At 49.0% G+C, this 14,502-nt stretch overlaps 1 protein-coding gene across 1 annotated transcript in view; it reads right to left on the reverse strand.

Annotated features, from left to right (window-relative positions):
• LOC148032694 (uncharacterized) overlaps positions 1-9,946 on the reverse strand; it is a 70,096-nt gene extending 60,150 nt beyond the window's left edge. The window contains exon 1 of the mRNA XM_087683954.1: positions 9,773-9,946. Within this exon, the coding sequence (XP_087540080.1) occupies positions 9,773-9,946 (174 nt within the window). The remainder of the gene's footprint in view (positions 1-9,772) is intronic.
• Between the last annotated feature and the right edge of the window lie 4,556 nt (positions 9,947-14,502).

Below are 14,502 nucleotides of genomic sequence, written 5' to 3' on the forward strand. Positions count from 1 at the left end.
TGCCAGAGTCAGAAAAAGCTTCATGATTATGTTGGACATAATCACCAAGCAGAGTGTTGGCAAACTCTAGCAAATGCTTCCAGTCAATATCCTGAGAATCCACCGAATCAGAGGCAACCTGAGCATAAGAACGTTCCTGATAACCCATTGTCTCTTCTGAAGTATGCTTGGAGCGTTTGCCCGCAGGCTGAAAGTCAGGACCAAGAGGCATCTCCTCTGTGCAAGGAACCATATCCTCTGGTTCCTCTGTAGCAGAATCCAGACCAAGGGCTGCCACCGTTTGGTCGATAAAAGCCAGATCCAGACCAGCCATGCTTCCCTCTCTCTCTCTCTCTCTCTCTCTCTCTCTCTCTCTCTCTCTTCGTAAAAGGTAATTGTATTAATTACGAAAAAAGGTACAAGTTTGCATGATTACAAGATACACGATGGCTCTACCCCATCATGTGTACACATTGACTCTCTACAAGAACCAAACAACCAAAGAGTTACAAAGTCATGGCAAAGACACAGAGGAAATTGCCATATGCCAGGGACGTAAGTCCTCCCGAGGGAGCATGTCAGAGTGCCGGAGAAGATCTATCTGCCAATACAAGAGACCTTTAAGCCGCGCAATATGCCGCTGAACATTAAAGGCGGAATCAAAAAGAAAAGCATTCCGAATGGTCCAGTTATGCCAACAGCCCCAATATCGAAGAAAGTGAAACAAGATCTTCATATGAGGCTGTGTCGGTGTGGGATATTTGGGCCGCGCAAAAACCCAATCAAACGGGCATAGCGAGAAACCAACCACCGCTCGCCAAACGGCCGATAAGAATGACCAGATTTTCTAAGAGATGGGGCAAGAAATAAAACGATGACAGGCAAATTCCATAGTGGTGGTGCAAAAGAAACAGTTGCCATTGGAGATTCGACGCTTGGAAAGGGCTGAAGCAAGCGGAAGACCACCAATCATCACCCTCCAAAGAAAGACCTTATATTTGAAGGGTGTCTTGCTCAACCAGCCCTCCACCACAGTTGCTCTCCACCATGACCTGGATTTATGCAATCCCCATAGAGTATTAGCTTTAGTAACCAGCCATTGATGATCTTTAATCAGAAGATGATACATCTGGTTAGCTGAAGCCTTTTCTAAATTCAGCCGGCCTTCAAAGTCCCAGTCCTGCCAAGGACGATCCGTAGCAAGGGCAAGAAAGGGTTGTCTGCTCTGGAGCACCATCAAAAGCTACTCCCATAAATACCTATATCCACGAGGGATCCTGAAAAGCCTCCTGGCTGAACGAAACGATATCAATACATTGTGACTGGCAAGGGTGGCATCTGCTACCGAAGTTAAGCCCAATTGAAAAGAATTAGTAGCAAAGCGATCCTCCGCTGGATGCCACTGCGCCTTCCGGAGGACCTGTCTCCAGGAACACACCAAATGGGCAAGCAGAGACAAAGAAGAACTGGAGAAGCGAGAATCGGCATTAAAAACATGCCACCAAGAGCTCCGGATTTGAGTATTACCATGCAGAAGCCCGTGATCCTCAATAAAATAACGGGCTATAACGACCCATGGATGATGATCCGAGCACATGGTGCGAAAAAGAGACCAGCGGAGTGCCAGCATATGAGTTTGGGCATCTAAAATAGCCCCTCCACCCATGCGTTTGGGGGTGCACATCTCTCTCTCTCTCTCTCTCTCTGTGTGGCGCAGACCAAAGGAGAAAGGTCGCACGCAGGGAGGCAACACGAGTCGAGAGGATAGGCAAGGGCAGGGCAAAACGGGCTGTGCACGTGTCAGAGGGGAGACGTCAAGCAGGACATCGAGCAGTAGGGCACGGTCGCACGGCAAGGGGAGTCCCCATCTCGACCTGGGCAGACGACGGATGGCCAAGGCAGAAGACGAGAAGGCAGTAAGCGAAACAAGAACGAGGCAGACCTTGCAGGCACAAACGTCCTCAGCGAATCTCGAGCGTCCACAGGTAGGCGCCTGCGTGCAGATTGACGTCCGCGGGTAGGGAGCGACCATACAGGCGATTCAGGGACAGGGCTTCTACAAGCGGCTCAGGGATAGGGCACGATCGTCCGCCATCGTCGACTCTCTCTCTCTCTCTCTCTCTCTCTCTCTCTCTCTCTCCCTCCCTCCCTCCCTCCCTCCCTCCCTCCCTCCCTCCCTCCCTCCCTCCCTCCCTCCCTCCCTCCCTCCCTCCCTCCTCTCTCTCTCTCTCTCTCTCTCTCTCTCTCTCTCTCTCTCTCTCTCTACATTTTGTTACATCAGACCACCAGGTCCTCAAAGAAAGTGATGAAAGACTATGAAGAATTTATCACAAAGAGAAAATCACACTACTGGTGTAGAGCGAACAATAGCCAGCCAGGGGGCAGCAATGTTAGGAAGAACCAGATCAGCTGATATCATAGAAGAAATCTACCATAGCACTAAACCTCGAATACGGGCCACATAACCATGGATGCCAGAGACCGAATCAAAAATAAAGGCATTCCGAGTACGCCAAATATGACACAAGGCAATCCATCTAAGGAACTGGAATAAGCAAGAATAATCAGAATGCAAAGAAGGCACAGAGGGCAGCTTTCTCATAATCCATGACTGGGTTGTTATCCAGAGCTGTGTCACCGAGAGCCACACGCAAGAAATAAAACCCCTGATCCGTCGCGCAACTAGACAAGAGGCAATAAGATGAAGCAATGTTTCATCACATGTAGTGCAGAATACACAACGACCAGCAAAGATCTTTCGAGCACGCAGCACCTCTCCAGTTGGAAGAACCTTAGACTTCCAAAGCTGAAGGAATCTTTCTTGCCAATTCTTTTTGCCATCCCTAATTGACATAACCTGTAGGTATGACCTAACCCCCCCAGCAAGCAACCCCCCAAGATTCCCCAGGTACCACTTTACCAAGCTAATTGCGAGCGCATACTCCAACCATCTCTACTGCAGCCTGTAGGAAATGGACCCCCACGCACCACTGGAGGAGGTCACAGCACAGTTGGCGGACACACTACACACCTCGGCTGCCGAATACTTCCCCCACACATCCCCCCACTCCACCCCTCCAAACAAGAATGTCCCACAGAATAGCTGGTACGACGCAGAGTGCAAGGAAACCCGGCTCCGTCTTCAACAGGACGAAGCACGGGGAGTACACACGCATAAACAGGCACACTTGATCCTCCGTCGTCTAGTGCGACAGAAGAAACGAGCCTACCTCTCCAAAGTGGAACACGATTTCTACCAGCTATTCTTAGGACAGGATAGCAAAGAGGCATGGAAGGCGTTTCAGGAACCCCAAGACCAGACACCCATCACCTCCCCGGACACTTGGCATGCATATGCAACCTCACTATACCAAGTACCCAAGCAGCCCCAGCTACCCTGGCCCCCAGGGAGCAAACCCAGATCATCCACATTCTTCAACACCGGGCGAGTTCGGGACGCCATTGATAGACTCCAAAATGGCCGTGCCCAAGACCACAAAGGCTTGGTAGCAGAGCATTTGACCCATGCCAGAGACATACTGGCACCTCTCCTAGCACACATGTTCAACAAAGCCCTATGCGAAGGCTTCCATGCCAGCTGGTCAACCAACACCATAATACCTATCCTGAAGGCCGGAGACCCCATGGTTCCCACGAACTACCAAACAGTCATGGTTGGCCATGTACTAGCCAAGCTCTATGGATCCATACTGGACCACGAGCTGAGCAAGTGGACAAAGCAACGCCAACATCGGGCGGCAGGACAAGCAGGGTTTAGGAGGGGGTTCTGCACCCTTGACCATATCCTCACGCTGAGAGCTATCATAGAGGAGGGCAGAGCACATGGAAGATGGGTTGTACTGTTGCTTCATGGACTGCACATAGAGGAGGGCAGAGCACATGGAAGACGGGTGTACTGCTGCTTCGTGGACTTCCGCAAGGCCTTTGACACAGTCCCATGAGCGAGGCTCATGCAAAGACTACAGGAATTGGAGGTACCAACCGAAATGCGATGGGGGATACTGGCACTATACGAATCGGTAACGGGCCGAGTTCGGGCACCAGGAGGGCTATCAAAGGAGATAACCAGCACCATCGGAGTCAAGCAGGGATGCCCACTCTCACCCACCCTATTTGGCCTCTACATTGATGAGATCTCGGAGTACATAGATAGATTGGGCGAGGAGGGATCGAGCCTGGGAGGGACACTGATACCCATCTTACTATACGTGGACGACACAGTCCTCATCTCCAGCACACCTGAAGGGCTACAGCGCCAACTGGACGCACTACAGGCCTTCTGCCAAGACAAAGACCTAACTGTGAACCTCGGGAAGACCAAGGTCATGGTGTTCAACACGTCAACCCAATGGCTCCAATGGTCGGTACCCCGCTTCACATATGGCGGAGAGACCGTGGACGTGGTCCCAAGATACGTCTATCTGGGGATTACATTCTCTAGACCGAGATTTACCCTGAGAAAAGCCGCAGAAGATAGACTAACCCGAGGCTATGCAGCCCTCGGGTCAATGGAGAACCAATGTGCCCGCATACAATTCCAAGAACCCCGGACAAAGCTCTGGCTTTTTGACACCTTCGTCACACCAGCCCTCCTGTACAAGGCTCCCATATGGGGGTCCAGTCTCTACCACACACAGAGGGCCCCACAGGATCAGCCATTGCCTAAGGAGTAGGCCACCTATAAGGGATGGGAGCATATGGAGAGACCCTTAATACTTATGATCTCACGAATGATCCGAAGCAAGCCCTCCCTACCACACGAGATCATCCGCACAGAGCTGGGGGCATCGCCCCTCGTGGCTGAGGCCCTCTTCCAGACCGTGACCTTCTTGCGCCAAATATGGGACCTGCCTCGGCACCGGTACCCCAGACTCGCCCTGAAGTCATCCAAACAGCTAGCAACACAAGGGGACACTGAGTGCTGGTATGCCCGAACAGAGACCTGGCTACGGCTCCATGGCCTGCACACGGACCACCTCCCCCCACTACAGTACAGCCTAGACTGCCCACACCTGGAGCTCAGCCGAGAGGAGGTGAATCACATCATCGGAATGGATATTGTCCAGACAGACACAGCCAAGACATGGGTGACCCCCACGTCGGAACTAGGAACCAAGAAGGCTTTCTACCGAGAGCACTTCCAGCACATCTCCCCGGATGGCTTCATCACCCGCCCAAGCTACATGGGCACACACCTATCTCACGGGGTTAGAAGTGCCATCGGACAGATCCGCACGTCCTCACACCAACTAAGGGTCGAAACGGGCAGATACAAGGCCAACCCCCTCCCCCCAAAAGACTGAATCTGTCAGCTCTGCCATCTCGAGCCAGAGACATAGAAACACTATATCTGTAGATGGCTTCATTACCCGCCCAAGCTACATGGGCACACACCTATCTCACGGGGTTAGAAGTGCCATCGGACAGATCCGCACGTCCTCACACCAACTACGGGTCGAAACGGGCAGATACAGGGCCAACCCCCTCCCCCCAAAAGACCGAATCTGTCAGCTCTGCTATCTCGAGCCAGAGACATAGAAACACTATATCTGTAGATGCCCAGGGTACTACGAAATCCGGGGACACTTCCACTGCCTATTCAGCGAAGGATTTGGACCACTCTCCAAGGTGATGGAATTCAAAGACCAGAGATGCCTGGGGCTCTTTCTACTGGAAATATGACGCCACAAAGACCACCTCCTATGAACCATGGAGCAAAGACAAGGAGCCACCAACCAACGCACACTCGACAAATTCTACCAAATACCAGCTACCCTCCCCACCACCGAGCCCCCACTAGCCCAACCGGCCTCCCGACCCCGGGGGACCACCTTAGAAATGTGGCTTCATATGTGGCTGTGCCGGAGTGGGGTATTTGGGCTGCCCAAAAACCCAATCAAAGGGGCGTAGTGTGAAACCAACCACCCCTCGCCAAACAGCTGACAAAAATAACCGGACTTTCTTAGCGATGGGGCAAGAAATAAATCGGTGCCAGGCAGATTCCACAGTAGTGGTGCAAAAGAAACAATTGCCATTGGAGATTCGTCACTTGGAAAGAGCTGAAGCAAGCGGAAGACCACCAATCATCACTCTCCAAAGAAAGACCTTATATTTGAAGGGTGTCTTGTTCAACCAGCCCTCCATCACGGTTGCCCTCTACCATGACCGGGATTTACGCAATCCCCATAAAGCATTCGCTTTAGTAACCAGCCATTGATGATCTTTAATCAGAAGATAATACACCTGGTTAGCAGAAGCTTTGCTTAAATTCAGCCGGCCTTCTAAGTCCCAATCCTGCCAGGGATGATCCGAAGCAAGGGCAGGAAAGGGTTGTCTGCTCTGGAGCACCGTCAAGAGTTGTTCCCATAAATGCCTATATCCACGAGGGATCCTGAAAAGCCTCCTAGCTGTACGAAACGATATTAGCACATTGCGACTGACAAGGGTGGCATCCGCGACTGAAGATAAGCCCAAACGTGCCATCCGGTTGAATTGTGGTCTAAGCTCGTGTTTACCTTCCCATGAAAGTAAACGCGAGACTGCCAGCAATTCCAATTGAAAAGAGTTAGTAGCTAAGCGATCCTCCGCTGGATGCCACTGAGCCTTCTGGAGGACCAATTTCCAGGAACATACCAAATGAGTAAGCAGCGATGAAGAAGAATTGGAGAACCGCGAATCAGCATTAAGAACGTGCCACCAAGAACTCCGGATTTGGGTATTGCCATGCAGAAGCCCATGGTCCTCAAGGAAATAACGGGCTATAACGACCCACGGATGATGATCAGAGCACATGGCATGGAAAAGAGACCAACGGAGTGCCAGCATGCAAGTTTGGGCATCTAAAATAGCTCCTCCACCCATGCGTTTGGGGGTGCATGCATGTGACCAAGAAATCCAGGAAATACCTGCATGCAATGAGTCCTTCCATAGCATGAAACGAATAGACTGAGTAAGAGCATTCAGAGTCGTAGTAGTCCAGGGCAGCAATGGCAAGAAATATGTGAGCATTGGCAACATAATTGTCCGGGCTACTTTGAGGCGAACATGGAAGGGCCAGGCCTGAGACTTCCAATACAGAAACTTAGCTACCATTTTCTGAGAAATCCACTGCAGAAGCTGCTTTGGGGGAACATCAACACCCAAAGGGTACCCAAGAGGCCTGACAATGGAGCCACGAGGAAGAACCATACCCTGCCAGTCCAAGGACTACAAATCCGACTCCGTGCAACTGAGAATGGCTGATTTGAATGCATTGATGCGAAGGTTGGACGCTTGACCAAAGAGAGCCCAAACATCCAATGCTTTTCGAAGGTTATCCTTGTCCGCATGCAAAATCATAAAGCTATCATCAGCCAAGGATTGACTAATGAATTGCTGTCCAGTAGGAAGCAACAATCCAGCCAACTGAGTAGAAGCTGCCATATGGGATAACATCGAAAGAACTGATGAGTCGCAAGAGCAAAGAAGAGAGGGCTCAAAGGGCACCCCTGTCTGACAAAGCGGGCAAGGACAAATGGCTAAGTAGCACCTCCATTCAGCATGACTCGCGAAGACGCCGCAGCACTGATGGTGTAGATTAGACGAGACATCCAAGCACCAAAGCCCATAGCAGACATAAGTTCAGCAACGAAAGACCAGTCCAGATAGTCAAAAGTCTTTTCCAGGTCCAGTTGAATCAGTACGACCTCCTGATTAGAATGCCTTGCATAATCAATTGCCAGTTGCGCATTTAATACATTGTGCAAAATGTTTCAGCACTTAATGAAACCATACTGGAGAGGGTGCACAATGGCAGGGAGATGCTTACGGAGCCGATTCGCCATTACTTTGGAAAAGATTTTGTACATAGAACCCATCAAAGAAATTGGGTGCCACTGTTTCAACGTAGACGGCGAAGGAACCTTTGGAAGCAGTTTAATAAGTCTTTTCCATGAGGAAGGCATGATCCCCGTTTCCCACACCTGCTGAAACAAAGCCTTCAATGGTTTCGCCAGTTGGGTAGCAAAAGCCTCAAAGAACTCATTGGTGAGACCATTCCAACCCAGACTTTTATCCTTGGGCAAGTGCAACAAAACATCCATAACCTCTGCCTCACAAATATTGGACTCCATAGTAGGTTGCATGTCCTGCGGAACCTGATTGCAGACCAAGTCATAAAAAACCGAACAGACCTGAGTAATTTGGGCTGAAGGTGGAGAAGTGGAACCAAGAAGGTCGCGGAAATAATTCCTACACATATGCACAATAGTCTGCAGATCCAGGATAAGGTGGCCTTCTGCATCCTCGAGTCTGGTCATATTCTCTCGCGCAGGAGAGGCATGGAGAGCTCGAAAGAACTTACAAGTCTGACACGCACTATCTTGCAAAGTCTCCGTCAGATGTTGCAATTTGGCCTGCTGATACGATTTCAACTGAAACTCTTTAATAAGATCAGCCACCCGCATTGCCAGTGCTAGCAGAAATGCATCATCCGGAGTGTCCACCAGCAGAGAACGAACCAAAGCCAACAGGTCCTCCGCTGCTTGTCGACGCCGCCGACAAAGAGACTGCATATAGCCCTGAAAGATTGCATGCTTCAAGTAAGACGAGTTGAAACGCAAAGGGAGTCTCTCCAAAAATTGCTTGAAAGGTGCAATGGGTTGTGCAAGCAGCTCAAGCTGCAGAGGGAAATGGTCCGACAAGGCATATTAATGCAACACTTTCATTTCGAGCATCTCGGGAAGAAAATCATCATTCTGCATGATGTATATGTGGTCCAACCGCGACCATGTTGTTGCATACTGGGCAGAATGGAAAGTAAACCCTATAGAAGACGGGTGTAGCCAGGACCAGAGATCTTGCTTAAGAACAGCAAGAGCCAACTCATGCCACATACGACTTTCCGGCGCATCCATTACCGAATGCTCCGATGTGGACTGGGAAGAATCAACACGCATATTGAAATCCCCCATCAAGAAGCCCCGTCTGCCAAGTGACAAGGAGGTCTGCAAAGTCTGCCAAAGCTCCCGACGAGATAACGAATCATTCGGAGCATAGAGGCCAAGTAACCATAAGATCTCCCCTTCGAATAAAATTTCAATCACCAGAAAGCGGCCATGTACATCATTTTTAATGAGAACAGGCTGATATTTGTCATGTACAATCATGAGCACACCCGAATAATGCATGGCCTGTGTCCCTGCATAGAACAAACGAAAGCCATGGCAATCCACAACTTTTCCTGCTTCTCCATGACTCTTGTGCTCAACAGCGCACAAGACATCCCACTGATTCTCATGCAATACAGTCCACATGGCATGTTGCTTGTGTCGAGAACAAATTCCTCGCACATTCCACATGGCTATTTTCATGTGTATTCAAAACAAAATTAGGTACGAGGCACAGCTTGCCTCGATTTGACTTTTTCTGCGAATGTCCAAGACTCCCTCGTCCAAGAAATCCGCCAACAAAGCAAAAGAGTTCTGAGGACCAGATTTGGAGGTAGACGGCATATCTGCTGGTTTGGGGATGGAACAGGGATAATGACGATCCCACGGGGTAATGGCGTTGCCTTTGGTATCAAAAGCCAGCTTAGCAGGTGGACCCTTTGCACGATCCGAATACATTTTCCTGGCGGGCTGAGGACGAGGGACAGAGGAAACCATAGCAGGAGCAGAGCGCTCTGAAGACAACATTTCCTTCCTGCGCATATAGGTACGCATGGAATCTTGTGAGGTAGTAGGCACAGTATTCTCCATGCCAGCAACAACCCTGTTGCCTTTTTTGCACGTACTTCAACCCAATCAATGGCATGGGAATCCAGACCCAAAACCTGTTGTTTACCTTTGTCCAGAACTTTAGGAGGGTGGATAGTATCCAGCGACGGAGCATCACACACCATATCTTCCATGGGCAGCGCAACATGGCCAACATCTGAGGTGTGTTGCTGCTCCGGGCATTCGGCCATAAAATGCCCCAATTGTCCATAGGAAAAGCAATGTCCTGCAAAATTGCCCCATTTCAAACGAAAGTGTAACGGATGCATGCCAGAGCAATTGAGACATAACCACGCAGGCCTTTTCCTTGCAGTGTCCCATAACATACACAACCGGTTGCGATTCACAGCCCTTAGACTTGGAGGGACCAGAACATTGCCCACAGCGGCCATAGTATCCTTCAACAGTGGCCAATAGACAGCCGGACAATTTTCCACTTCTATCCACACAGGGCATTCACGTTGCAGCAGACGCTGAAAATCTGCCATTGGGCGCCATGAAACAACATGAACCAACCGGCGATCAAAAAACAAAGGCAGTTTAGACAGGAGAGCAACACGGTGCGTCTCAGATTTCAACAGCACCTCAAAAAAGCCTCGAGGCCCAACAAAAATCTCTTCAACACATTCCCCTTGTAGCAGACTGTGCAGCCACTGGCGAATACGGGAAAGCAGTGGGATTCGACCAGTGAAGAAGAGTATCACAACGCGATCATAAAACACCGAAAAGGAGCGTAGGACAGTTTTCGGATCCATAGTGGCTTCTAGAACATCGTCAAGTGCAGAGTCAGAAAAGACTTCCTGATTATGTTGAACATAATCGCCAAGCAGAGTGTTGGCAAATTCCAGCAAATGCTCCCAATTAACATCCTGAGAGTCCGAAGCAACCTGAGCATAGGAACGATCCTGATGAACCGCTGTCTCTTCCGAAGTATGCTTAGTACGTTTACCCACAGGCTGGATGTCAGGACCAGGGGGCATCTCTTCAGTGCACGGAACCATATCCTCAAGTTCCTCAGTATCAGAATCCGGACGAAGTGCTGCCACCGTTTGGTCTATGAAATCCAGATCCAGACCAGCCATCTTGTATCACGATTGGATCTCGAAGGAGGACTAACGCGCAGTGGAGAGCAGGAAACACGACCTTGTCCGCCGCAGTCGCGACCTGTCCCAAGAGGGCGCGCGGCAGGGCACAACCCTAACAGTGCAGGGGCAGGAGGGTGGAGCACAGGGCGGGCAGTCGATGGCAAAGGGGGACAGTCGAGGGCGTAGGGCAAGGGCCAGGAGTCAGCAAAAACCCTAACGCACAGGGCAAAAGGGCGAAGCGCAAGAGAAACGCAGGCGCAGAGCCCACGGGGCTTCGGAGGCAAGCGACGGTGCAGGCAGTGGGACAGGCGACGGGGCAAGCGCAGGGGCAGGCGACGGGACAGGCAAGGGGCGTCAAGATCAGGCGACGGAGCAGGCGACGGCCAGACAGGCATCCGAGGCAGCACAGGGCGACGGGACTGCGGACTGCAGAGCAGACGAAAGCAGACAGGCGGCTGTAGGCTTGGCAGCGGGTGTGGTCAGGGAAACGGCGCAAGGACCAGGACGGCGCTGAGGAGCAAGTCGCGTGAGCCGAACGCTGGTGATACAGGCGGGCGACGGCAGGTACTCCAGCCTTCAAGATGAATGACGCGCAGGCGATGGCCTATGGCATCTGTACGCCGGGGGAACTAGGCCACGGATGGCGACGAGGAGGCAGGTCACAAGCAGGCTCTCTCTCTCTCTCTCTCTCTCTCTCTCTCTCTCTCTCTCTCTCTCTCTCTCTCTCTCTCTCTCTCTCTCTGTATATATATATATATATATATATATATATATATATATATATATGTGGGAGGAGATAGAGGAGCTATATCAGCTACCACTTGGATACCTCTCCATTATATATGCAAATGACATTATATTGATAGTAGCGGATTCTCCACAGGGACTAAAGAGACATTTGAATGCACCACACTCTTATGCATTAGAGGCAGTAGGCTCTTAGTGAACCTTGGTAAAACCAAGATGACGGTGTTTAACACTACACCACAATGGGTAAGGAAATCGACAATCTAAACTCACATATGGAAAGGAGTTAGAGTACCACACTAATTACTTTGTGCCAATATGCACAAATGTCAACCTCGTTTGAGTTACATGGCTTTAGCATTGACAAGCTACCCCACTTCTAGTACTCCCTTGATACACCATCTTTTACTTTGAGTTGCTCAAAGATTGATAGGCTTATCCGAATCATAGTAACATGGGACCGGTTTTGGGGACATGAACAGGAACGGGCATGGGAACGATGGCAAGAATTGTCACCTCCTGTTACCATGAGAGGGGCTCTAACATGGAGATGGGACTGGGACGATATGGAGACCATAGTAGCAAAGGAATGACATTCCACCCCCTTGGGAACGTGGGAATGCGTTCCATATCAAAAAAACACCAAAGGAACAAGGGAATACTGCAAGGGAACGCTTGTGATGGGGGAATGGCTGGGGGAATGGCTGGGGGAACATGAAGGGGAGCCTAAATGTTGTCGTTCCCCAAAGAGGAAAGTTGGAAAAGTGATGGGTGTTGTCAGGACTGTCAAAAGTCACGAAAGAGGCGTCTAGACTGTCACGAGTGGGATGCAAATTTTTGGACTATTAGGAGCAAGGCATCATATGCTACAACTTGCGAACAATCATTTCAACCTCTACACAAGAGAAAACTGTTCAGCGAACTGCTCTCTCTCTCAAAACAGGCTGCAGCTGAAATTCTTCCCTCTCTCTCTTTCTTTGTTTGGCTACAACCTTTAATACAACATGCTCTCCCTCTTTCTAGACTCACACAATACCTCTCTCTAGAACAAGTCTCTCTCTCTCTCTCTCTCTCTCTCTCTCTCTCTCTCTCTCTCTCTCAAACAACTTTATTTTTACAGCATTGTCTATTTCTCTCTCAAAGCAAGTTGAGTCTCATGGAGGGTCGACAAATGCTTTTGATTCCTAAATTTGTAGAAGTCATGGCTTCCTCATGATCAAGCATTCAGGCAATAAGTGATCTCAGCCTAGTTGGTGGAACAAGATTGAGAAAGTGGACCATTATGCATCAAAGGGAGATGCAAAGAAACAAAAATGCAAAAGATGTGAGCAATTGAAAACAAGAGGATCCAATTGTGTGAAGCAACACTTGCCATGTTGACATCGAAACCCAAATAAATTTGTGTCCAAAGACCACACCCGAAATACGAAGGCAGAGCTCTTGGCAACATACCCAAGTGAGGAAGACAAAACATGTGCAAGGAAAAAGCAAGCAATTGATGCCTCTTTTTTTAGTAGACAAGCTGATGATGTAGTCATGGGCAATGGAGCCATGCATAGGGGACTTAGAAACTTTTGCATTCTCACAATCCCATCATGGAAAATGCAGCAAGCAACAAACCTTGGGAACAGCTTGGGATCCTCATAGAAAGGAGTGGGTGGATGCAACAGTGGCAAGGTTTTCTCTACCATGATCATGTTCCATTCAATGTTATAAAATCTCCCTACTTCCTTGAGATGGTCCAAGATACTGCAAAGTATGGTCCAATCTATAAGCCTCCATCATATGAGACATTGCGTACCACTTTGTTGCAAAAGGAAAAGGATGCAATTGAATGTGCTTTGGCAACTGTGCAATCAAGTTGGGTGAAGAATGGTATCTCTTTGATAGTGGACAGGTGGATTGATACTCAAAAAAAGGCCATCCATGGAATGGTTGCTTATTCCCGAGAAAAGATGCATTTCATTTCCTCACATGATGCCTCAAGTTCAGGAAAATTTGCAAATTATCTTGTGAAGGAATGGGCTGAAGGTGTTGAAAAAGTTGGGGATGAAAATGTAATCAAGTTTATTGTTGATGGTGAGGTATCAAATAGGGCAACAATTATGAGACTTGAGGAGAGATACCTGCACATCACATTCAGCCCATGCTTTGCTCATTGTTTGAGCAATCTAGTGAAAGACATTGATAGCTTGTCATGGATTGATCCCTTCATCCAAAAGGCAAGGATATAATAAGTTTCATCCAAAGCCATCGATTCATTCTTAGTGAGTTCCGCAAGACATCACCTAAAGAAGATCTCTTAAAGTACCTAACACATGCTTTGGCTATAACTTTCTCATGATGAAGAGACTTGAGATGATAAGCTTACCCCTGAAGCAATCGGTGGTACGTAATGAGTGGATGGGATGAGCTACTTCTAGATCAAGGGCTAGTATAGCAGTGCAACACATCATATAAGATCTTGCATTTTGGAATGAATTGAAAAGTATCAATATTGTCATGAAGCCAATCATGCGCTTAATGTAAATTGCAAATGGACGAGAGCCATGCATTGGAAAGGTTTGTGAGACGGCAGATCATATGATTGAGAAGCTAGGACAACTTGATTTGGATGATGCAAAGTATCAAAGAAGTTTGAGATTTATGTGAGGCAAGATGGAATGCTTATCACTCACCTATGTTTGCAATACCATATGTATTGGATCTAGAGTTTCAAAGGTGTGGTCAAAAGAAGGATGATGAGGTAATGCACGGTTGGGACATAGTGCTTTCTAAGTCAGTTCCCATTGATACTAAGACAAGATTAGTGAAAAATCAGCTTGCTTTTTCTAGAAACAAGTTGGGAAGGTTTGGATCTCTTTATGCACAAATAGATCGGTTTAAGATTGGGGCTGCCTTGTGGTGGAAAGATT

This window comes from Lygodium microphyllum, chromosome 8, assembly GCF_053477565.2.
Source record: "Lygodium microphyllum isolate KBCC chromosome 8, Lygodium_microphyllum_v1.1.10, whole genome shotgun sequence".
NCBI classification, from domain to species: domain Eukaryota; kingdom Viridiplantae; phylum Streptophyta; class Polypodiopsida; order Schizaeales; family Lygodiaceae; genus Lygodium; species Lygodium microphyllum.